The sequence below is a fragment of the Mirounga leonina genome, unplaced genomic scaffold (genome assembly GCF_011800145.1).
Source record: "Mirounga leonina isolate KUSES-001 unplaced genomic scaffold, KU_Mleo_1.0 Mir_82, whole genome shotgun sequence".
NCBI classification, from domain to species: domain Eukaryota; kingdom Metazoa; phylum Chordata; class Mammalia; order Carnivora; family Phocidae; genus Mirounga; species Mirounga leonina.
Window position 1 is genome coordinate 57,176,868 of NW_023270825.1, and position 25,851 is coordinate 57,202,718.

At 36.6% G+C, this 25,851-nt stretch overlaps 1 protein-coding gene across 4 annotated transcripts in view; it reads left to right on the forward strand.

Annotated features, from left to right (window-relative positions):
• SEC23A (Sec23 homolog A, COPII coat complex component) overlaps nt 1-25,581 on the forward strand; it is a 71,189-nt gene extending 45,608 nt beyond the window's left edge. For all 4 annotated transcript variants that reach the window (XM_034992902.1, XM_034992901.1, XM_034992900.1 and 1 more), the window contains exons 15-20: nt 6,853-6,930; nt 9,135-9,296; nt 11,472-11,558; nt 13,384-13,539; nt 15,390-15,455; nt 24,183-25,581. In XM_034992902.1, coding sequence (XP_034848793.1) covers nt 6,853-6,930; nt 9,135-9,296; nt 11,472-11,558; nt 13,384-13,539; nt 15,390-15,455; nt 24,183-24,272 — 639 coding nt within the window. In that variant the 3' untranslated portion in view covers nt 24,273-25,581. The remainder of the gene's footprint in view (nt 1-6,852; nt 6,931-9,134; nt 9,297-11,471; nt 11,559-13,383; nt 13,540-15,389; nt 15,456-24,182) is intronic.
• Nucleotides 25,582-25,851: the final 270 nt, after the last annotated feature.

Consider the following 25,851-nt stretch of genomic DNA (forward strand, 5'->3'; position numbering starts at 1 on the left):
TTTTTTTTTTTAGATTTATTTATTTATTTGAGAAAGAGGGGAGAGAGAGAGCACGAGCACACAGAGGCAGAGGGAGAGGGAGAAACAGACTATCCACTGAGCAGGGAGCCTGATGCGGGGCTTGATCCCAGGACTCTGGGATCATGACCTGAGCGGAAGGCAGACATTTAACTGACTGAGCCACCCAGACACCCCTCAAAATGAAGTGCCCCAATTAAATTTTATTCTTAATGCTACATTTTTACTCAGCAAACTCTGGCTTATTATTTTAGTCAAACACCCTGTTGAGAACTCTCTCTGCTAAGCTATTAGATTTCTGTTTGTAACAGATTTTGCACTTTGTTTAGATTTTCATGTAGTTTTTAAAACATTCTTGAGTGAACTTTTTTTAGTATCATCCAGGACTTGTTTTTTTTTTTTTTTCACTTTACCTTCAAAGGTGTTTTTATACTAACCTCTCTGTGGTGAAAGCAGTGTTATAACATCAGCATGTCTTTTTCAAGTGGAGGCATAAAACCTCTCATAGAGTCAGCCACTGATTGAACACCATCAGTACAAATGCCAACCCAGTTCCTCCAAGATGAACCATTGTTTCTAGATAGGACGAAAAACTATTAAATATATTTTGACCTTTGCTAGTTTGGGACAGCAGAAACATTTTCTTGAATCGCACTACCATTTAGCAGTTTGACATGACATTAGTGCAATCTGTTGGCTCATCAACCTGAATAGAGAAGCTGTTATTTTTCAGCTGATTGCATAAACCTCTTTAGCATCATGTGACATGTTATCAATGCATTCACTTATTATATTGTTTTAAAATGGAACCTTTTCAGTTTCTCAGACTGCATCTTTTTTAAGATTTATTTATTTTAAAGAGTGTGTGCGTGAGTGGGGGGAGGGACAGAGTGAGAGAGAGTCTTAAGCAGACTCCCCACTGAGCATGGAACCCCACATGGGGCTCGATCTCATGAGCCATGAGATCATGACTTGAGCCAAAACCAAGAGTCAGAAGCTTAACCAACTGAGTCACCCAGACGCCGCTCAGACTGCATCTTATCCTAGCATTTTACTTACTATAATTTTATATATTGGTATTATTAGGTTCTATTACTAGTTCTGTGACTTTTCCTTTTCTGGGTGAGAAGTTAGTAATCTGAAATAGCTTGCTTCCTGAGCCTTTTCAACGAATGTGACTTTGTTTTAATAAACACTTTGTTGTTTTGAGAAGAAGGTGTTTAAAGTAATCAGCACCTTTATTTGCCAAATGGCTGTGGTTTGTAGTAAAGTGCTTTTGCTGTTTTGCTAGAACTATTACTGCATATTACTGCATTACTGTCACATGTGACACAAAACTAAATAGTACAACTTGGGTTATCAGCCCGCATAAAAGCCATTGATAAGTAGGTTTCATTTGTAAAGATTGATCTTTTCTGTGTCCCTTATTGCCTAAGTGTAGTGAAATGACTCAGAAGATTGTAATTCTTCAGAATTTTCTGTGGACTTCTGTTTGAATCTCTCTCTCTCTCTCACACCTGAACTTCAAATTTGCCATATTGTTTGACATGCTTGTAAAAAACAAACTATTAATATATAAAACAGAATGGCCTTGTAAAGAACTAAATGAGACAGTTACAAAAAGTACAAAATTATAAAACCTACAATATAATTTACTTCTACACATTCTGCAATTTTATAGCATTACAATAGCAGCACAAGGCTTCTGGGGATAGAGAATAGATGAGTCATGGCATGATGAAAATTTTACTCTTATCTTCTGCCACACCAATATAGCTTGTCTATTCTTATAAGTCAGTCGGCAAATGTGTGTAAGAGGAAGTTGGTGGAGGTAATTTGAGGGAGAGGTTGACATTACCAGACTAGTGCCCTGCTTTCTGTGCAAAATAGCTTTCACCGGTTCTGGTGGCCTCCCTTATCATATGTCAAAAACTGAGAATGGAGTTCTCCAAATGAGCATAGTCCTACTGCATACTGACACATGGGACTGAAAGGTGGCTAAGAGAAATTGCTAACAGGTAACTTGGAAACCGTCTATCACTGTGGCTGGCATCATGTGGTGTGCAAAGTTCAAAAAACAAAAAAAAAAACACAGTCTCATAGACCCTATAGTGACTAAGAGACCCTGATTTATGGTAAAAGTGGTGAGAATGTATCTTTACATTCTTTTAACTGATTGAATCAAATTGGCATACAGTGGAAGTGAACTCAAGGTGACAACCAATGAGGCTTTGTTACAGAGGCTGTTCTAAGATTCATTTTTTGTATTGATTCTGTACTGCTGAAGTTTCAGCTATAACAGTGATAACAACACAGAGAAGGGGTTAATAATACCTTTTCGGTGCTTTACTTTTCTAAGTTTTTTCCTAATGAAGAAAAATCTAGGAAATTATACTAAGAAACTTCTTCAATTTGGCATAGTGAATATAATTGTTTTCTTTTTTCTTGATGCCTCAGACTAATTTTCGTTAAAAATAAATATCTTTTGGGGCACCTAGGTGGCCAACTCTTGGTTTTGGCTCAGATTGTGATCTCAGGATCGTGAGATTGAGCCCCGCATTGGGCTCCCTGCTCGGTGTGGAGTCTGCTTGAAATTCTCTTTCCCGGGCGCCTGGGTGGCTCAGTCGTTAAGCGTCTGCCTTCGGCTCAGGTCATGATCCCAGGATCCTGGGATCAAGCCCTGCATCGGGCTCCCTGCTCCGCGGGAAGCCTGCTTCTCCCTCTCCCACTCCCCCTGCTTGTGTTTCCTCTCTCGCTGTGTCTCTCTCTGTCAAATAAATAAATAAAATCTTTAAAAAAAAAAAAAATTCTCTTTCCCTGTCCCTCTGCCTCTCCCGCTCATGCTCTGTCTCTGTCTCTCTCTAAGATAAATAAAGAAATCTTTTAAAAAACCCAAACATCTTTTTAAAAAATGTTTTGTAGATAATGGGCACTGTATGGCCAGATTGGTACTGTACCACATTTGCTTCTGACATTTTTAATGTAAGCGCTTGTTCCCCGTGGTCATAATCACTTAAGATACTGGTATCAACATTTGATTTGTCACCTACATCCAAACCTCTTGTTTGGGTCCATCTTGTGCCCACCTTCATGGATTTGTTCCTTACTTTTTTGACTCCTGACCTTTTCTGTTGAATGATACCGTTTTACAACTTAAACTTGATACTTGATTTTTTTTTTTCCTCTTTGACCATTGGTTTACCCACTAACCACAAATTGTATTTTCCCTTTAGCTGTGCTGCTAGCTACAGTGGATAAACAGTTCATCTGATTAGACTTGGCCCAGGAGACCCTTGGGACTTTCCTAGCAAATCCTACCCCAGCCAGCTTTTTTCTTGTTATACCAGTGGGACCACGCACGTTAGTTGTGCTGTTTTTTGTTTTTTTGTGTTTTTTTGAAGAGAGAGCGGGGGTGGAGGAGCAGAGGGAGAATCTTCAGCAGGCTCCACATCCAGCACAGACCCTGATAGGGGGCTTAATCTCACAACCCTGAGATCATGACCTGAGCCAAAATCAAGAATTGGAAGCTTAACTGACTGAGCCATCCAGGAGCCCCTGTTGTGCTGTTTTTAAAGATGACCACGTTTGTCATTACCATTTTCTTATAGAAGTTAGGCTTTGACCATTAGGGCCTTTTATGTGTCTGCCTTTATGTGTAAATAGTTACTGAATTAAAGACAGGACTATATTTCTTGTTAAGTGTTGTTATTTTCCTCAAGAAAATTATTGTTGCCTTATCTGCCCGATCTTTTCCTTCTAAATAACTCAAACCATGGATCTTTGATATACCTTCTTTATTCTTCAATCTGGTTTTTTTTTTCCATCTGTATTAGTGTTTTGGTTAGGTTGTAAATAAGGACTATTCCTCATGATTCCAGTAATTAATGCAGGGCACTTGATAAGTGTCCAAAAAAATTTTTAAGAAGTAACTCAAAGTGAGATGCCTGGGTGGCTCAGTTGGCTCAGGTCATGATCCCAGGGTCCTGGGATGGAGTCCCACATCGGGCTCCTTGCTCAGCGGGGAGCCTGCTTCTCCCTCTGCCTCTGCTCCCCCTGCTTGTGCGCTGTCCCTCTCTGTCTGACAAATAAATAAAATCTTTGGAAAAAAAGGTAACTCAAAGATTAGAAATGTATGTTTGTTTTTAAGAAGCTTTGCAAATTTTATATTGTTATCTATGATAAAGTTTGGCTATATTTATCGAAAAATTAGGTTAATACACATTTAACTTCTGGATGCAGAAGGTTTTTTTTTTTTTTTAGGAGGGAAGGCGGGAGGGACAGAGGGAGAGAGAGAATCTTAAGCAGGCTCCACACCCAGTGTGGGGCCTGATGCAGGGCTCGATCTCACAACCCTGAGATCATGACCTGAGCTGATGCTTAACTGACTGAGCCACCCAGGTGCCCCTGATGCAGAAGGATTTTTAACACAAAATAAAAAGCAGGAACCATTAAATAAAAATATTAAAAAATCTTATTACAGGAGCACCTGGGTGTCTCAGTTAGTTAAGTATCCAACTCTTGATTTTGGCTCAGATCATGATCTCAGGGTTGTGGGATCCAGCCCCATGTTGGGCTCCCAGATCAGCAGGGAGTCTGCTTCAGATTCTTTCCCTCTTCCTCTGCCCCTGCTCTCTCTCTCTAAAATAAATAAATAAATCTTAAAAAAAAATAAAAGGTTTTATTATATTAAAATGAAATTAAAAATCTGTGTGGTAAGGGTGCCTGGGTGGCTCTGTCAGTTAAGCGTCTGCCTTTGGCTCAGGTCATGATCCCAGGGTCCTGGGATGGAGCCCTGTGTTGGGCTCCCTGTTCAGCGGGGAGTCTGTTTCTCCTTCTCCCTCTGCCCTTCTTCCCAGCTTGTGCCCTCTCCCTCTGTCCTCTCAAATAAATAAAATCTTAGAAAAATAAAATCTGTGTGGTAAAAATACTGTTATCAAAATTTAATGCCAACTTGTATGTATGACTTATATCTACGACATATTCTTATACGTATAACAGAATGTGGAAATTTTCATATATATATCCTCTTACAAATCAGTAAGATTTGGGTAAAAAATGAGTAAAGATCAGGAACGAGGAATTAGCAAAAGAAGGAATGCAAATGACCAGTAAACATACGAAAAAATTATCAATCTTATTTATAATCAAAGTTAGAAAATAGAACAAGATAACAATTTTTATCTGTCAAACTAATAAGAATTAGAAAAACACAATACTTAAAAGTTGGTTAGTATTCAGGGAAATGGACAGCTTCATAGCTTGTAGGTTTGGAGTATGAACTGTACAACTTTTATAAGTATCTGTATAACCTTATATATAGAAGGCAGTTGATGACATATATCAGAAGCTTAAAAACTGCCTTTTACCTAGAAATCCTACCTCTAAGAATTTATTCTAGAAATATAACAAGATAAATATAAATGCTAATAATGAAGGATTGGATAAGATTGTTATGGTATATATTTTAATATAGTGGAAAGCTCTTCAGCCATTAAAAATGAAATGATTATTTAGTGATATGAAAATAAATGTTCATAATACAAGTAAAAATTTTGGACATAAGTATCAAATATGTCCCACTCTAAAAATTAGCCTTTTGGACATCCCTGGTTACCCAAGCATAAAAGTCAATAATGTTGGGGCGCCTGGGTGGCTCAGTCTTTAAGTGTCTGCCTTCGGCTGAAATGATTTTTCCTCGAAGCCAAAAATGTGATCAAACCAATTATGCCTTTCTATGTGCTCTATACATAGTTGCATAAATAAATCATATAGTTGAACATTCCAGGAAGCAAAAGCAACTACACTAATTATAGCAGTGAATCTTTGCTAGTTTTTACTTGTTATTTGTGCCCTTGATCATATGTGAGAACTGTGCTGAACATTGCCAGGATATGGACCAGTTACATTAGTACTATAAAAAAATTTTCAGATCAGAGACTACGCAAGAACAAGGAGAGGAAGCTAATGTTTGTTGAGGGCTTAGTGTTAGTCATTTTGCTGAGCACTTTCTCATATGGATTATCTCAGTTATTTAGTTGCCTTTTGTCACATCATCATGGAGGGCTTACTTCTCGCTTGCCAGTGTATGTGCCTCCATTTACTTTATTTCCTTCTTATTTCTGCCTTTGTGTTTCTTCTTTGTTTACCAGTTTACCTGTTTGTCTCAGATTTTCTTTTCCTCGGCTCTTCTTTCTTTTTTGGCATTGTTTCTATTGTAGACTTTTATATCATTAACTTGCTTTTATAACCCCTATGGTATTTTGATAGTTGCATCTTCCTGTCAGTAAGCTGTTGTCCTTTTTCGGCAGAGTCTTAAGGGGCACATATTGAGCTCTTTTGGCCATTATCTAAGAATTCTTTATCAGATATGCTTGGTTTAAAGAAATCCAAACATTGAAGATGAGTTGTTGCGCCGGAGCAATGTATTGTTTGCTTCTCAAATTCAAATATTTTTTTTGGGGTATAATCCTTCTCTTGGTAAGTCTGTAAGTAAATTCCAATTTTATCCCATATCAAATATCTGCCTTCTAAAAAGTAATAGCTTTTTTTTGTTTTTTTTAGGATTTTTAGTTTATTTGCGAGAGAGAGAGAAAGAGCACTAGCAGGGGGAGAGGCAGAAGGAGAGAGAGAAATAGACTCCCAGCTGAGCAGAGAGCCTGACTAGGGGCTCAGTCCCAGGACCTTGGGATCATTTCCTCAGCCGAAGGCAGACGCTTAACTAACTGAGCCACCCAGGTACCCCAAGAGTAATAACTTTAAAAAAATAGAATATGTATAGGCAAGAGGTTTAGCTGTATGCCAGGCAATATATTACTAACATTTTATTTTATTTAGTGTCAGAAATTTGGAGAGTATCACAAAGATGATCCAAGTTCCTTCAGATTTTCAGAAACTTTCTCCCTTTATCCACAGGTGAGTAGATTAAAAAGTCCATGTTCTTTTCTTACTGTTGACAGTAGCACTGGGTCTCACTTTTTCTGTTGTGTAAGAATATAGGACCTGTTGTATTGGGTTATTCTTTTGGTAATGTTTTAAGTTTTGGGATAGCTAAGAAATTAATATTGTGCTTGAATAGTCATTGAAAAGTGTATTATAATATTTTTATGATGGCCTTCAAAACAGTCGTTTGTGGTGAAATAAATTTACACTGGAACCCTACTCTGGAGTAGAATTAGGTGTGAGGTAGATTTGCTTTCCATCTGATATAAGGGATCTAATTATAGTAGTACCGAAAGGAAGTAACTTGACCAGTCAACTAGTCTTACAGCATGGTACTGTTTTACCTGAGAACAAATTTATGGGGATATACCAGATAAATAGAAAAGAAGCTAATTTGATTTATCTTACAGAACTTTTTTCACTTGGGTTGTAGAATCTACCTGTCTCATTTTGATAGATATTTTAAAAATCTAGGTTGTTTATATGATGAGTAACAGAACATTTATTCAGCTGAGGTCTTTATGCAGGGAACTTTAGGAGAATAAAGATGACTGACACAGATCTCACTTTCAAGGAGCTTTCTGTCTGAAGGGTGAGATCTGAAATATATATAACACAGAACAGAAAGGGAGAAATGCTATGTGAGATATACAAAATTTAAACGAAACTTAAAGGAATCATTCCAAGTGAATGGTGTGATACATCTTTATAGAAGAGGTGGCAATTTTAGCTTAGCCTGGAAGGATGATTATATTGAGATGTGGAAATTCAAATTTTTGCCCATGAACACCTTGCTCAAAGCTTCAACTTTGTTTTGAGAACTACTCTTATTTTTTATTGATCTGTAGTGTAGAAACTTCATGTTTATACAGGGAGATGTCCCTAAACCTCTGGTTGCAGTTTTGGAGAACTTAGGAAAGGGCAGAGTCTCTTAAGGCAGGCAAAACCCTTTCTCAGGCCTCATATTAGCAGAAACTAATAGGAAAGAGAATGTGGGCATTAGCCCTCAGTATTTGACTGAATGCCGAACACTTTCCTTTCTTTCTCTTCTCTCCCAACTCCAAGCCTTCTTTTTAGGCTTTTGATAGTTGATAGATCTCCCGAGAGATCTGGGCCTCTCATCTTTTCCCCTCTATTGGAAATCACAGAGGACCCAGAAATAATTTTTTTCTTTGGGCTTCCAAAGCCTGATGCTCTTCTAAAAGGTAACATAGACTAAATTTAGGGAAGGTTTTTATTTCTGGAAAATCTACCCCCAAATTTACCAGTTACACATTGGTGTGAGTAAACAGGAATGGCTGAAGTGGTAAGGGATGAGAGAGCCTCTTAGTGAATTCTGATCACTGAGAACAGAGAAGGAATGAGAGTGTCACTGAGCAGCATGTGCTGGGAGAGACCTGTGGAATGAGTCCCAGGCAGGAGCATCATGTAGGCACTTGAGCCCTGAGGGTGGAGGGCAATGGAGAGAAGTAACTGAAAGACAAATGAGAGTTCTTTGGAGAGCTGATTTTTTTGATTGTATCTGAGACCCTTTGATTGTTATCAAAGCACAATGTAGCTGTCCTTTATTCAGGCCAGACTCTTCCCCTTTTTGATCTCTTTCATATGAGGAGTGGGTGGAAGGAAAGTGAAAGGAGAAAGAAGTAATGAACCGGTCTAAAGAATGTTTCTTAGGGATGAGGAAGAACTTAAATATTAAGAAACAAGTAGGTGTATGTAAGTCCTTTTTTTTTTAAGTCAATGCAGATCCTTCCCAGTGCAACTTTTGGGAGCTCTGAAAAAGTAGAAAATCTGTTAGTCTATTTTTATGTTCTCTTGGAGTCTTTTGGTGGTGGTAAGGAATAGTAGTAAAAAAGTTCAAAGATGTGGCCAGAGAGATGAGGAATAAAAACAAAGAATGCTGATAATGCACCATGTAGCATCAGCCTCTGAATAACTTAGATCTGAGCAAGGACTTTTTTTTTCCCTATTCTTGTTTTCCTTTTGAGTCATCTCTTTTAATTTTTTTTATTGTTGTTAAATTATATTTTCAAGTAACTGATAAAGATCGTGACTACAATTTAGAAGGTCCTTATAACTTGTTTTTGTCTTAATAGTTCTAATTAAATGCTTTTGTAATAGTAAACTCCTGTTGAAGTAAAATCAGTAAAAGCTATCTCATATTTTTTTTCTTGTAGTTTATGTTTCATTTAAGAAGATCTCCTTTCTTACAAGTTTTTAACAATAGTCCTGATGAGAGTTCATATTATCGTCACCATTTTATGCGTCAAGATTTGACCCAGTCCCTAATCATGATTCAGCCTATTCTGTATGCGTACTCTTTTAGTGGACCCCCAGAGGTAAGAGAGGCAGAAAACAAAAATTGGTTTTGTTACTGTGATGTGTGTCATTAAAAAGTGAAAACAACTAAGTTTTTCTTGGAATATAGTTACTAAATACAGGAATTTAGTGCAAGAAGTTATGTTACCCATATATTCACTTAAAAATGTTTGAGTGCTTACTATATGCTAGGTTGCACTAGGAAATCATTTAAAAAAGTATAAAAACTGAGGTGGGAGAGACTTTTAAGATCAATTTGTGCAGTTATTTGGTTGATCAAATCCTCTAGGGCTTATGATTATCCTTTTGTCTTTAACAGTGTCCAGAAGTAATGATGATTCTAGAACCTGTAGCTTATTCCAGAGTCTGATAATTAGGACATTCTGTCTAAAGAAAACCTCTTGCTTAAATATCATCTTATTCTCCTGTAGCTTTTTTTAAACCTAAGATACAGTTAATTATAAAGATGTATATTTAGAAAGGTGGTCATAAAGTCATCCATTTAGATTTCTTAGCAAACTGCCCCACTTACTTTAACCAATTGTTAAATAAAGTTTTTCTGTTTTGTAGTTAAAATTGTCTGTTTTACCACTTACAAGTATGTAATGACTGTATTTGAAAGTAATATTTAAGAATGGTCAGCATAAAGAGAATATTTATAATATCTCCTGATTAATGATCTCTGGTGATGCCTTTATTCATTGTTTGTAAAAAATAGTATATAAAACATTTTGTTACTATAACTGTTTTTAATTTGTCATAGTGTCTACTTTTCTAGAAAATATATATTGTTAATGTGATGGTCTAGCTATGTATTTGGTTTTATAGTTCTTTGAATTGGGAAAGAAAGCTTTAGAGATTTTTTTTTCTCATTTCAGAGTAATACATGTAAATTGTAGATATCTGGAGAATGTAGATTAGTGTTTAGAAGAAATTTGGAATCCCACAATCCCTACTGTCTGCTTCTGTTAAATTCCAACCTTTCCATTTAATCCACGAATCCCATTAGCTTCATTTACTTAAGGCTCTGCTGTTGGAGTTACTCTCTTTCCTCCATCATCACTTGCTCTTCCTCTGGATCATTCTCATTAACATAGAAACCTGAGTCACATTCATGTTAAAAACCAGCAGACAAAACCACCCTTGACTTCACATTTTCTCTAATTGCTATTCATTTCTCTGGTCTCAGTTGCAGCTAAACTCAGAAAATTACCTATTGTCTCTATGATGATCTCACCTCACATTCTCTTCTCAACCTCCATTATTCAGATTCTTGTCCTTACCATTACACTGAAACAACTCTTACCAGGCTACCAATGTCCTACGTCTTGCCAGAACTCTCGACAGCATTTATTTACCTAATGAGGACTCTCCTCGAAAACCTTTTGTTTAAACTTCTCTGACACCTGCAAAACCTACTGGTTTTCCTCCTAATCACTGCCTGTTCCTTCTCAGTTTCCTTTTGCTGACTTCTTTTCAGATCTTTGAAGTGTTGGCATGCTCCAGGGCCCAGTCTCTGGCTTTTGCTCTATCTTCCCTCCCTGTGGTATAGATATGTACTGTGATGCAGTATAATCACATAGCTTTATTTATTTATTTATTTATTTTTTAAGATTTTATTTATTTATTTATTTGAGACAGAGAGAATGAGAGAGAGAGAGCGCACATGAGAGGGGGGAGGGTCAGAGGGAGAAGCAGACTCCCTGCCGAGCAGGGAGCCCGATGCGGGACTCGATCCCGGGACTCCAGGATCATGACCCGAGCCGAAGGCAGCCGCTTAACCAACTGAGCCACCAGGCGCCCAATCACATAGCTTTAATTACCATCTTCATGCATGTGATATCCAAATTTATGTCATTAGTTCTGGCCACTCCCTTACCTTTCCTACTCAGAACTATTTTTCCATCTCCAAATTTGCTCTTTCCCAAGCCTTTCCCCTCTCACTCACGGGTCCATCATCAGGCTTAGGCGTTAACCCTGATTTCCTCTTGGCTCTACTCTGTTTTTCAGTTGTTACCTCCGTTTATATGAGTTCTCAGAAAATTAAAATGTACTGCAAGAATTCATGATAGCAAGATGTTTTTAAGTTATAAGATACAAATTTAAAATCTTAAAGATATCCTGGAAAGATCTGTTTTGTAACTTCAAGGAATTTCTTTTCCATCTCCTCCTTTCTCATTGTTTTCTTCTGTTAGCCGGTTCTTCTTGATAGCAGCAGCATTCTTGCGGATCGCATCCTTCTCATGGACACGTTCTTCCAGATTTTGATTTATCATGGTGAGGTAAGATTCCGTTGCATTTAATGCTATGCACGTGTGTGCAACAGGGTGTTTTTATTCATGGAAGCCGTCCCTTCTTTACCATATGACTACTGTTTCCTCTCTGATAAACTTTTATTTCCATTTTTATAAAATGGGTATAAAATATGATTCTTCTTGCCACTGGTTTTTAGACTTCATTTGCACTTGACCTGCCTGTGCTTGTTTTGTCCATTTGTCCATGTACGATTGGATAAGTGGATTTTACACAAAGCGTAATGTTGTGAAAGTAAGAGCATTGATGTATACATAGGCATGCCATACTTTTGGGTTTTACCGGAGACATCGAGAAGGGAAAAGCCTTTGTCAAGTAGGCAGGCTCTCCCTTTCATTACTTCATGGTAATCATTTAAAAAGTATTCCATTTAATGCTTTTAAAGTATTTAAAAAATATTCCACATGATCTGAAAACTCATTTTAATGGATAAGTGAATTAAAATTAAAATTTATACCTTTACTTAATTGGAATGGTACATGATTGAAAAGAGCAGAATATTTTAGTAGCTATTAAGCTTTAATCAGGTATTTAGCAGAACTCTATTCATTCCTGCATTTATTCATTCAGCCAGTAATTAAATGTTTCCTCTGTATAAGAAAGCACTGTGTTCTGGATGCCTTGAAAGATACAGAGATTCTTTTTTTCACAGACCCACGCTCAAATTTATAGTCTAGGATTCTAGTAACTTGTGCAGATTTATTTTTCCAATTGTTTTAATTGTAAATGATTTTAGATTTGCACTGTAATTGTAGAGGTGTACTCAAAATATCCTTTTAGGTAATATTATCTAGGCCTTTGAAAAGATTTATTGATTATTATTTTTAATTGATACCAGTACTAATGTCCTTTAATTTTTAAGGATAATGCCTGTTACATGACCGAGTGAGGTATTTTGCTGCTTTTTTTGTGTGTGATTTTTTAAAAACTAGCTTGTTAATGTGCTTAAAGGAGAAGTCTGAAATGCACGTGACTGTTTCTCTGTTAAATACAGAGCTATAAAGCCATATAGAGTATATATTGACTGATGCAGTTAAGTTAGAAACCAAGCCCAGGTTTAAATTTTTGGATGATTTAATTACATGGTTTTTGGAGCCACTTACCTTAATAAAAGAATTGATTCAGATGCTCTTCTACAGGTATATACTGTCTTTATAATTTTATTGCTATCATTACTAAAGTTTTTACGTTTATATATCTTGCCAGAACATAACTCCATTGATAAAAACCTTATAAAAGTAGGTGGTTAATTTTGAAGTCTCTGGGAAATCTGTTAACAAAAATCCCTCTTGTTTATCATAAACTTAAGTAGATAGATTTTAGCTAATAATATAAATGTAGTGTTTAAAAATTTTTCTGGTTTACTATTTCTTTTTACTTCTAAAGGAGAAGAAATATTCTAATTTTGCATCTCTTTACTCAAGAATGCCAAAATTAGTGTTCTTCTTTTTTTTTTAAAGATTTTATTTATTTATTTGACAGAGAGAGACACAATGAGAGAGGGAACACAAGCAGGGGGAGCGGGGTAGGGAGAAGCAGGCTTCCTGCTGAGCAGGGAGCCCCATGCGGGGCTTGATCCCAGGACTCTGGGATCATGACCTGAGCCGAAGGCAGACACTTGAAGACTGAGCCACCCGGGCGCCTCAAAGTTAGTGTTCTTGATTTAAAAACTGATAAATAATGATTTATAATTTTCTTATTTTCTGAAGATTCATTCCTTTGAAAAAACCTCTTAAAGTTTTTGGATAGGCAAGAAATTAAAAGTAATAATTCCTTTAATTGTTTTAAAATTAGACCATTGCACAGTGGCGCAAGTCAGGATACCAGGACATGCCAGAATATGAAAATTTCCGCCATCTTCTACAAGCCCCTGTGGATGATGCACAGGAGATTCTTCACTCCAGATTTCCAATGCCAAGATACATTGACACTGAACATGGAGGTAGCCAGGTAAGTATAGTTAATTTGTTTGTTGTTAGTATTGATTGTAATGAGTTGTTCCTATTTGCCTTCTGACTCTTAATTTGAAAAGACTGTTTCACAAGGCAAGTAAAAGAGGAAGGATGCGGGTAGAAGGTCACAAAGGAAAATATGCTTGCTTTTTGCCTTAGCATTGGGAGCAAAGCAGTGATTATTGGCCAGTTGCTTAAAGCTAGCAGTTTCTCCCACCTTCTGCCACCAGCTCAGATTTAATAACAGAGCCAGGATGATGTTATGGTGGCACATCAGCTTTAGTGGGGCAAGAAGAACAACTTGGAAAAAATTTCAGTGTAGCTTTTTTAGTATAATTTTGTTAAATCTGTTTATTTAATGAAGAAGTCTGGGAATACGAAGTTTGCGGTAACATAATTTTTTCTGTTTTCCTCATTCTGTCATTTCAGTTTTCTAGAAAATGTCATATAATAGGAAAGCATTATATTACAAAAGGCCTTGTGGATTTTAGAATTATGAAGATTAAATAAAGTACATGTACATATATACATGACCCTTCAGGACCTTTCAGAAGGCTAGGTTTAAGACCCCTTAACATAGACTCTTTTTTTTTTTTAAGACTATTTATTTATTTATTTATTTGACAGAGTGAGGCACAGCGAGAGAGGGAACACAAGCAGGGGGAGTGGGAGAGGGAGAAGCAGGCTTCCCGCTGAGCAGGGAGCCCAGTGCGGGGCTCGATCCCATGACTCTGGGATCATGACCTGAGCTGAAGGCAGACGCTTAACGACTGAGCCCCTTATCATAGACTCTTAAAATAGTTTTTACTTCTCCCTTGTAATTGTATTAGAGCTATAATAAATTTAATTACAGGTTATCATAAGTTTGTTTCACTTATTAAAGGCAGGTACCTTGCTTCATTTATTGTTGTTTCCCTAGTGCCTAGCACAGTATTATAAAATAAATGGTAAGTATTAGTAACTATTATTCATAAATGATAGTAGTTATTTTTAGGGTTTTATTATATTTATAATAAGAGGTACCATGTATTGAGAATTTGCAAAGCTGTTAGTACTTTAACACCTTGTCTCATTTGATCCTCATAACAGTCCTATTGTTATCTCCATTTTACAGATAATAAGACTGAGGCTTAGGTTACGTGTGGCCAAGGAAACACAGTAAATGAAGAAGCAGGCATTCACATCTGGGTGTTCTGACTCTAGAGCCAGTGCTCTTGTGTTAAACTGCTTACTCATGGATTAGAAAAAGATTTTGTGTGATACTGAATTTCAGAAGATATGACTGCCTGTGTTTTTTAGTATGAAATAATAATTTATGCCTAGTTCTCTCATTGATGTCTCATCATGTGTAGTGCTATTTTCCTCTTTTATTCTGGTTTTCATGATGATAAAGCTTAGTTGAGAGATGGTTAAAATGTTGGATAAGTTGTCTTATGGAATAGCCAGGTTAAGAAAGTTTGAGAGTCATTGTTTAAGGTAAAAGAATGTATAGGGTACTTTTTGGTACTTCAGATCTCTGATGACGTTTCAGACCAAGGGTTTAGTAAATTTCACACTAATCTTGTACTTGTTGCACACATAAATTTTATATGCTGAGTTTGGGATTCAGCAGTTTAATTTGTTGTTAATGAATGTATGATTTGGAGAGAAGAGGGTGCATTTATTTGTAATATGTAGTGGCCCATATATTTCCAAAATTTATTTTTTTTTAAAGTTGCCTCTTAATAAAATTAATTTTATCAGAACATACTAAATAAAGTTGATTTTAGATCGCATAATGTGTTTGTTCAGCTCATATTGACTAAATCTATTTTTGATGAATAATGTTATTTCTTCTTCGCTTTTAAGGCCCGTTTCCTGCTTTCAAAAGTCAACCCTTCCCAGACTCATAATAATATGTATGCCTGGGGACAGGTAAGTGTAAATAGTGGATCTTGGAAATTATTTCTTTTGTGTATTTATAGTTTGTTATTTTAGTGAGAACTACATTTTTTTCCCTGTGTATTTGCTAATGATTTCTATTGGAAAAGTAATGAAAAAATGAGTAGAAAATAGAATTAGCATTTGGTGGCACCATAGAAAATAAAAGGTGATCATATCAAATAGGTAGAATTCCTTCATATTTCTAGTTTAGGACTACACCCTTGAGACAAAAAGCAATATAGTGCATATTATAAGATAGGAAGTGATGATTTAAGCTTACTGCTAGGACGTGAACTATAAAAGACCACACATAATAAGTTGGAAGAGGTCAGGGATTGTAGTTGAACAAGAGAGGCAGGAGGCCTGGAAATCATTGTTAATATATTTTGATTTCTTAGAAGTCCTACCTCTTGGTACAATATATCAACATTTATCAAGTATCCAATTACAGGACTCTGTTGGTACTTTTGGGTACATAGTGATCATCCCTGCTTTTTTTGTTTGTTTCAGTTTTTATTTAAATTCTAGTTAGTTAACATATAGTGTAATATTGGTTTCAGAAGTAGAATTTAGTGATTCATCACTTTGATTATCTCTGCTTGTAAAGAGCTGGTAGTCTAGCATTAGAGATAAGATAACTAAATAATAAGTCAGTATGAGATATGTTCTTTTTAGATAGATATAAAATATTACAGGAGTTAGAAGAGGAAGAGGGGAAGAGAGTGCATGGTGGCAGCAGGAGACAGCGTGTAATCAGAAAAGAGCTCAGAAAAGGGAACATTTCCTTTTAGAATGGTTACAATTTCAAGAAGTAGAAATTGTGTGAGAAATTCCAGGTAGAGGACAGTGTGGACCAAGTAAGGTACACACATAGGATGAATAGAACAATAAACTGGAAATGTATTGTGTGGCTAAATTGTAGAGGATCTTAAATGCTAGGTTGAGTGCCGAGGAGCTGAGTCTTCATTTAGTAAGTAATAAAATGTTACTGAAGGTTTTTGGACAGGAGCAAATTTGAGTCTTAGATAATATAGTTGACTCAAGATTAATTGAGAGTAGTCTGTAAGTTGAAACTGTATTTTGAAGTAATCCAAGTGAGGGGGAATGAAGGCAAGATGGCAAAAAGGAATAGATTTTGGTGATATTTTAAATGTGGAACCAGTGAGATTTGATTGGAAGTTGCAGGAAAGTAAAAGTTACTCTAAATGCAAAATGTGAATTCTGATTGGATTCTGGATTAGAGAAAACAATAATAAAGAACATAATTGGGATAATTTGTGAAATTTGAGTATGGACTGTGTATCAGCTACTAGTATAATATTAAATTTCTTGATTGTGATACTACTCCTGTGGTTATATAGGAGATTGTCTGTAACCTTGGGAGATGTATCCTAAAGGGGGTAAAATATCATGATGTCTTCAACTTATAGAAATGATTCAACAAAAGAAAGAAAAGGAAACATATAGAAACATAAAGCAAATGTGGCAAAATATTAATCAGTGAATTTACGTATAGAATATGTGGGTGTTCATTGTACTTTTTTCTCAACTTTTCTATACGTTTGAATTTTTTAAAAAATAAATAGTTGAGGGAGAACAAGGTAATGTAGGATTTTGAGCCTGGGTAACTAGGAGAAGTGTGCCAGTAAGTGGGAAGGCAGAGAGAAAATGTTTGATTTTAAGCACACTGAATTTGAGATAACATCTAGATGGCCAGATTGAGCAGGCTCTTAGAAATTTGGGTTTGATGATCAGGGCAAGAATGTGAAAGTTGATCATGGACAAGTGATACTTAAAGTCATCACAGTGAATACTTGTTCAGGGAGAGAGTTGAGAGGCAAAAGAAGGATGAGATAAACCCTTGAGGAGGTACAAGTGGTAGGAGTATTTTGTAATAGAGAGGTGGAAGGAAAATGAAAAGAATACCATACTGTCATAATAGGTGAGGGAGGGCTTTATAGAAAGAAGGAAGGGGGTTAACAAATATTGAGATGCTGCAGACCTTTGAAGGAGGATGAAGACTTAAAAAAGGTGGATGGATTTAAAGACTAGGAGGTCATTTGTGGCCCTGGTAAGCAGTTTTAAATAGTCGTTGAGTTCAAGATAGATTGTAAGGAATTAGTGGGTGGTGAAGAAGTGGAGGTTGTAAGTGTTAATGGTTCTTTTGCAAATTTAGTCTGAGTTCGGGTAGTAGGATAGAAGGATGATTCTTATTAGGATAAGGATACAGAACTTATGTGTAGACCAAGTGCAAGATGCTGATAAAAGAACAGAGTATAGATGTTTAAGATCCTCAGAAGCAGACAGTGTGATCACAGCACTGTATGGAGTTGAAGCATTGTTAAGGAGGCAGAACATTTCGTTCTGCAGAAGCAAATGGTAGGAAGGGTAATGACAGAGAAAGATGTTGAGAACAATGCTCATATTGGGTAATTACCTGTTACTTTTCAGTAATAGTGGATTATTCACTAAGAGTGAAACATGCTGGGGTTAAAGGAATAGAAAACAGAAAAGATTTAAAAACAGCTATAAGGAATATAAGAAAGCAACCGCAGGTGAACAAAAGGCTTTTATAGCAGTGAGGGCCCATTTTATTTACTAACAATTTCTAGAGCTTGTTTCCATTATGTTCTTTTAACCATGCATTGTAGTTCAGGCATTGCATCAGAGATGAAAGACTTTGGGGGTAATTTAGCACTGGAGATAAGAAAGATGGACACATTAAAGGGAGTGCAATGATTTAGAGCAATGTTAAATGACTGTGAGGTCCAGGCTGGGTAGAAGATGTAGTAATTAGGATTAAGGCCCCTTCCCTTTAAATATAGAGGTGCCTCAAAATTTTGCCCTGATTTCTCTGCATACATTGTTTTTCTGGGTGATTACACCCCTGTGGCTTCAGCTTTCATCCGAGGCTAACTTGCAAATCTCCACCTTTGGTTTGACTTCACTTTGAGCTATAGCCCGGAATTTCCATAACTGTCTGTTATACATCACTGGAGCTTCCTGTAGACATTTCATAAGCAACATGTCCCAACTTGAACTTACTCTCATTTTTACCGTCTTGTTCTGCTTGACTTTCCTATTTTTACAGAGGGCCCCACCATTCTCTCAATTCCCAAGGCTTGGAACTTTAGTCATTTGCATTTTATTTTCTCCCTTCTGCCCCTAATTATTCACAAATTATTTGGTCTCTTGCCCCTATCCATTCCCTCCTTTCCCTGTCACTAACTGAGGTCAAGCCCTTGTTACTATTCACATAGATTGTCAGTGCTTCAGCCCTGTTTCTTCCATTTTGGCAATGGCCAGAGTCGTCTCCCTGAAGCAGTTCTAAGTTAATTTCTGGGGCACCTGGGTGGCTCAGTCGTTTAAGTGTCCAACTCTTGGTTTCGGCTCAGGTCATGATCTCAGAGTCATGAGATCAGGCCCTGTGTCAGGCTCTGCGCTCAGCGCAGAATCTGCTAGAGATTCTCTCTCTCCCTCTGCCCCTCCCCTGGCTTACGTGCTCCCATGCTCTCTCTCAGATAAATAAATAAAATCTTAAAAAAAAAAAAATTTAATCTTTAATAACCTCCTTTGGAATTACATATAAACTCCTTATATTGCTTTTTAGGGTCCTTTGTTGCATAATCCAAAGTTTTCCCACTTTTAGCTACTGTTTTGCCTTTTTAGCCAACTAGATTTCTTATTTCACTTTGAATACAGTAAGCATGTTACCATCTTTATGACTTGTCCCTAGTAGTCCCCCATGTCACCACATGGTAGCCATCCCTTAAGGCTGGGTTCAAAGTTCACTGACTCCATGAAACTTTCTCTTTTTCTTTTTTTTTTTTTTTAAGATTTTATTTATTTATTTGAGAGAGACAGCATGAGCAGGTAGGAGGGGTAGAGGGAGAGGGAGAAGCAGACTCCCTGCTGAGCAGGGAGCCCGACGCAGGACTCTATCCCAGGACCCTGGGATCATGACCTGAGCCAAAGGCAGATGCTTAGCTGATTGAGCCACCCAGGTGCCTTCCATGAAACTTTTTAATGATTGCATGACTCGTTTGGTATAATATCCCTGCCCCTTCATTCCTTTTTTTCATCCATTTCTGATGGCCCTTATGAGTAATGACTATGTCATTTTAATTTTTGACTTTCCACAGTACCTTAAACATAGCATGTATTGAGTATAATAGATTTGGGCAGGAGAACAGAGTTTAGAGTATGGGAGCTTTGTGGAGGTATTTAAGAGTTAAGGAGCCTTTATGATATAGATAAATAAATTGAATCCATGGTCTAAAACTCCTGAAAGGTAAGGTTTTTATGGTAAGGAAAGGAGCTTACTCTTGGAAAGTGTGGAAGGGGGTATGGTATGTGAGAGAAAAAAATTTATGCCCATATAATGCATATACTTATGCATTATCAGTATCACCCTCACCATTCCACTTGCTGTGAAATGAAAAGTCAAGTATACTACTGTGACGTGGAAGTTTGGAAAAAAGAATGTACAATGAATCAGCCTTTCCATTTTGCTTGAGTCATCTGAGTATTGGATTTAGTTCTGGATCTCACAACTTAAGAGAAACTTACTTACGAAAAGAAAATTGAAAGAAGATAGGAAAGTAGGACCAATGAATAAAGTTCATGGAAATGGTGATTAGTCATTATGGAGAAGAGGAGCTTAGAGGATGCTTTAAAATAGTATTCATCAGGGGTCCCCTATCAAATGCCCTTGGGGGCCAGGTGAGTAACAAATGAGTGAAGCTCCTTTAAGAAAATCTGATGCTCTCTGTGTGAAGAGGCAATACCTGGGGCTCTGGTGGACTAGGGTTTGTGCGAAGAATACAGAAATCCTTTTCTAGAGGGGGTAACTGTTCCTCCCCTCTAGCTGATCATTGCCATTTACATAATTTATTTAACAAAACGTTGTGAGCTCACATTAATGCAGACCAAATAAAATATATCTTTGTGGCTGAATTTCTACATTAAAAAGTGTAGTTTAGTTCATGGAAATAAAACTTGCTTCTTGCTTTTCTGGGTTTAAATTACAACATGGGGGCGCCTGGTTGGCTCAGTCAGTAGAGCTTGTGACTCTTGATCTCAGGGCTGTGAGTTCAAGCCCCATATTGGGTTTGGAGCCTACTTAAGAAAAAAAAAAATTACATGGAGATACAGTCTGTATGCTTATAAAGAACTTGAGCTGTTAAACATGGAGAGGCATCATTCTGGGCTGGTAGTTGAGAACTATAAGTTACTTATCTTTGCTTTTTCTTCTTTGTTACAGTTTAATAATATGTGCTTGATATGCACAGTAAGACTCAGTAAATATTAGTTATTAGTTATTTATTAATTTTCCTTGTTATCAATGGGGAAAAATAAGTCTCTCCTTAAGATATTTTATTTTTAAAGATTTATTTATTTTAGAGAGAGGGAGAGAGAATTTCAAGCAGACTCCCTGCTGAGTGTGGAGCCTGATGCTTGATCCCATGACCCTTGAGATCATGACCTGAGCTGAAATCAAGAGTTGGATGCCTAACTGACTGAGTCACCTGGGGGCCCCAAAGATAGTTTAAATAGGAAAGAAAACCTGTTTTAAACTTTGAAGTTTAATTATTATGACCCGGAAGTAGAGGCATTAGAGACATAAACAAGAACCCTAAGGTCTTTCTTGACCTATGCTTTTTGTAAGAGAAATTATGTTAATATTTTTATAGATAATAACTGATAAACTGAATCTATACTGTTTTAGTTCCTGTGCTGAGCTTCTTATGCACTCCTATTTAATCATTAAAACACTCTTATGAGGTGGTTACTATTAATTCTATTTTTCAGAAGAGGAAATTACGTTTAAACAGCTTAAGTAACTTATCCAAGATCACATAGCTAAACTGTGGCAGGGTCTGGATTTGACCCTAGACCACTCTGACTGGAGAATCTGAATTTTTAATCATTAAGCTAAACCAGTGATTGCAATTTAAGGAGTTAACCTGGTAGCCAAGCATTTTACTAAAAATTATACAATCTTACATTTTAGTTTTCTTTTTGTCAGCGATCAAGTACCAGCGGTAAGTTTTATCCATGGATGGCCTGAAGAGGGCGCCACTGCAACACTGCTTCCCCACTGCTGTCGTGCTTCCTACGTTCAGTGATAGAAAGCTTGGCTCTTTCTGCCTAATCGTGGATATATTTTAAGGAGAAAAAGGGTGCAGTTGAAAAATTAAGATCAATCAACTGCAAATTTTTGATAAGACTGAGTTGAGCATATAATTTCAAATAAGATCTCTACAGTATATAAATTAGAAAATTGATGTGTATTTTGTCTTGACCGGGAGAAATAGATCTGGGATTGGGTAAGTTGAGGTGGAAAACGTGTAAATTGAAAGAAAATCAGGAATAGTTACAGAAAGAAAAAAAGCAAGAGTTACCAGGTTATTATTAGTCTAAGTCATATCTTTGAGGCCTTTGCTTCTCTCTGTGTTAACTATGAATGTACAATAAGGAAAAATACTTCAGTGTTACAAAATAATAGATTTTTCAAAAGAGGTAATAATATAGCTCAAACATGTTGTATTCCTGCTATGTGTCAGGTATTGTTCTGGTTTCCTTACACAGTTGAACTCATTTAATCATTATAACAACCATATGAAATAGGTCCTGTTGTTATCCTTATTTTACAAATGAGGAAACTAAGACACAGAGAGGTTAAGTAATGTATGTTCCTCAAAATGATGCAAGCGGTAAGTGGCTAAGTGAGGAATTGAGCCCATGCAGTCTGGCTCCAAACTCCAAGCTCTTATTCCCAATGCTGTTGTCTCCCTTCATTGTCAAGTTTTTCAAGTTTTTATAATTAACGTATGAAAACACATAATAAAATTGATTTTCCTTTATTCAGGAGAGGTTACGGCCTGTCTGTGGCAATGCCAGACTAGAATTTACAAGAGCTATAAATTCCCATCTCCTATTTGTTACCCACTTGCTGATCTCTAAAAATTACTTTACTTCTTTGTTTTAGGTTTTTTATATTTACTTATAAATGAGAACTTGAGTATCGGGTGAAAAATTTAAAAATCCAGATATAAAATCTTTCAGAAAACCTTTTTCTTGCTACAATAGAATTGTACTATTAGTGGTTTGGATTAGTGAAAGTCATTCTGTCAACACAGTTTTTATTAAAATACAAGTTAGGAATTTTCCTTAACTCTTGTTAATTAGAACCCATGGAGATCAATTAAAATGACTTGAATGAAAACAGTAAACATAGTTTATTTTAAAAATACTGTAAATGTACTTCTTTCCAGCTGGCATGTCTGTTAAAATATGTGCAATTTCTTTTTTTTTAAATTTCATTTATTTATTAGAGCACAATCAGGGGAAACAGCAGTGGGGAAGGGAGAGGGAGAGAGAGAGAATCTCTTAAGCAGATTCCTCACTGAGCACAGGGCCAGACATGGGGCTCGATACCAGGATCCCGAGACCATGACCTGAGCAGAAACCAAGAGTCAAATGCTCCTGAGACACCTAGGCACCCCAAAATATGTGCAATTTCAGTTTTATTTAGTAGTCAGGCTGCAATAATCTCACCAAGCCATTTATTTATTCCTTAGTAGTGATAAAGCGCCAATATATTTAAGACAAATGAACACTTCACTGCTGTAAAGATTAAGTTGGGTATGTAGCTATTCTGATTCTGCAGTGCAAATCTGATCCTGACCACTTGGGGTAGTGCAGACTCCACCAGTTAAAGGACATGGTTCACAGCAAGCCTGCCCCCAACTTCAGGTGCCGGCTGTAAGCAGGATCCTGCACCTCTGACCAACTAGCTACAAATCTGTGTGGGTGTGTGGGGGGGGTATTCCCCACACCCCCCATCCCCACCTCAGGTTTGACAGCTCCCTAGAACAACTCACAGAACTTGGGAAAGCACTGTATTTATGATCACAGTTTTATTATAAAGATTGCAAATAAGGACCAGCGAAGAGACCCCACAGAGTGAGGTCTAGGAGGCTTTCAGATACAGAGCTTCTGTGTTCTTTCACCGTGGAATCAGAATGTGTCACCTTCCTAGCATATTGATAAATTTGTTAGCAAGCTCCACTGAGCTTTGGTATCCAGAGTTTGTTTCTTTACTACCACGCCTGATTGATTGAATCTCCAGCTCCCTTCTTCTTTTCCCTTCCTTGACCTCACTTCCCCTCCCTAGAGGTCAGGCTGTCTTTTTTTTTTTTAAGATTTTATTTATTTATTTGACAGAGACAAAGCGAGAGAAGGAACACAAGCAGGGGAGTGGGAGAGGGAGAAGCAGGCTTCCCGCTGAGCAGGGAGCCTGATGCGGGGCTCGATCCCAGGACCCTGGGATCATGACCTGAGCTGAAGGCAGACACTTAACGACTGAGCCACCCAGGTGCCCCGAGGTCAGGCTGTCTTAAATCCCCAGTCCTCTAATCACATGTTGATCTTTCTGGTGACTGGCCCCCATCCTGATTTATCTCATCTCAAAGCATGAACTCAGCTGTGTTCTGAGGGGTTTATGAATAACAAAGACATTATTAGGAAATTCCAAGGATGTAGTCTCCCTCTGAGGAACCAGGGATAAAGGCCAGTCGGATTCTTTATTTTACAACAGGAGCATAGGCATTATTCTGCTTACAATGATTCCTTGTCTGTTTTAAACATTTGCTTATACATTTTAAGGTATTACTCTATGTTTTAATCATAGCAAATATCTTTCTTTTCCTCTAGGAATCTGGAGCACCTATTCTCACAGATGATGTTAGTTTACAAGTGTTTATGGATCACTTGAAGAAACTTGCTGTGTCAAGTGCTGCTTGAAGTGCTAAACATATTAAGGACACTTAAGAAGATGAAATTATTTCAATTTCATTTTTTTCCTTTTTCAGTTTATCTGTGGAAACTAACAGGTATCTCTAGACTCTTTGTATTAGTATGGTTTGAGACAACATGTGGAAAAATGTTCACATTTGTAGATTAAGCTGGAATATAAGAGCAATAAGAACAAATTTATTTAGTTTGCCACAGTATTATGACTGGTTTTAGAAATCTGAGGTCTTTATAACTTAATTATGTTAAAGAGTAAAAATAGAGTTGGCCTTGTACTACAGAGATGTAACTTGTTTGTATATTACAGAAAAATCCAAAGTGGCACTGAATGTCCTTGCTAACTTTTTGAAAACTTGTTTCTTGATTTTAACCAGAAAGTGAACAAAATCATCAACAGTAATGATAAATGTGAACATTTTTGCCTGTTCATTGAAATATATCCGTGATTTTCAAGCACTTATGCGTATACTTTTTCTGTACTTACTCTGTTAAGGCAGATTTATTTTTATGATGATTTGCTTAGGAATTCTTTGACTTTATATAAGGTAATTTTCACAAAGATAATTTAATGTTTTTGGTCATTTGGAAAAATAGTTTAGATGAAAAGTTTCTGGGGTAGCAGTTCCATAACAGACAAAAAATGTGAAATTTCCATAAAGTACCCAACTTACGTGATTAGACATGATATTTTTTTTTTAAAAGAGTGATGGAAAATAAACAAACCATTTTGTCATAATGTATTTTAGGAAGTCTGCAGTAAAGTAACTGTTGTCACTACTAAACCAAAATTGATTTTTACTGCATGGTTATGCTGTTTGCCCTTGTTTTCTGAAGTAAATTTTACATATATCCTTCAGTATTTTAACACTATTTTGGGAGTTTACATATTACTTTTTATTTTTGCTTCCATTTTGTGAAATGTATTAAGTTCTTATTGAAACAGTATTATATAATATTTTGTTGGATGATCTCATGTGGTGATGCTCAGTTTTATTTTGATTTATTCATTAATATCATTCACTTTTACCTTTTAAAGTTTACTTGTAGCAAATGTTTACATTGCTAAAGCCAGATGTTTGACAATGAAATTTATATCAAGTACTGCAAATAAAAGGTGGTGCTATGATAAATGCTTAGAAGGGCAGTTTGATGATTGTACCTGCATGAACACAATCATATGATAAAACAGAAACTTAAAAAAATTGTTCATATGTTATATTCAGTTAAATAAATTGCTCTGTTCCATTTGAATTGAACTGTGCTAGGCCTAAATACCAATAAAATATACTTTTTCTGTGTTTTCCTGCTTATTTTGAAATCTAGTAAAGCCTGAGAAGCCTAATGTAAAATTAGAACAGTTATATAATATGCTATGAGCAGATGAAAAAGTGTTCATTTTTTAAAAAATGGCAGCTTTATTGGGACATAATTCACATACCACACAGTTCACCCATTTAAAGTGTATAGCTCAGTGTTTTTTAGGATATTCAGAGTTGTGTAATCAATTTTAGAGCATTTTCATCTTCCCCAAAGTAGTAGTTTTTGCTATAAGGAAACTGTGTTTTGGAGT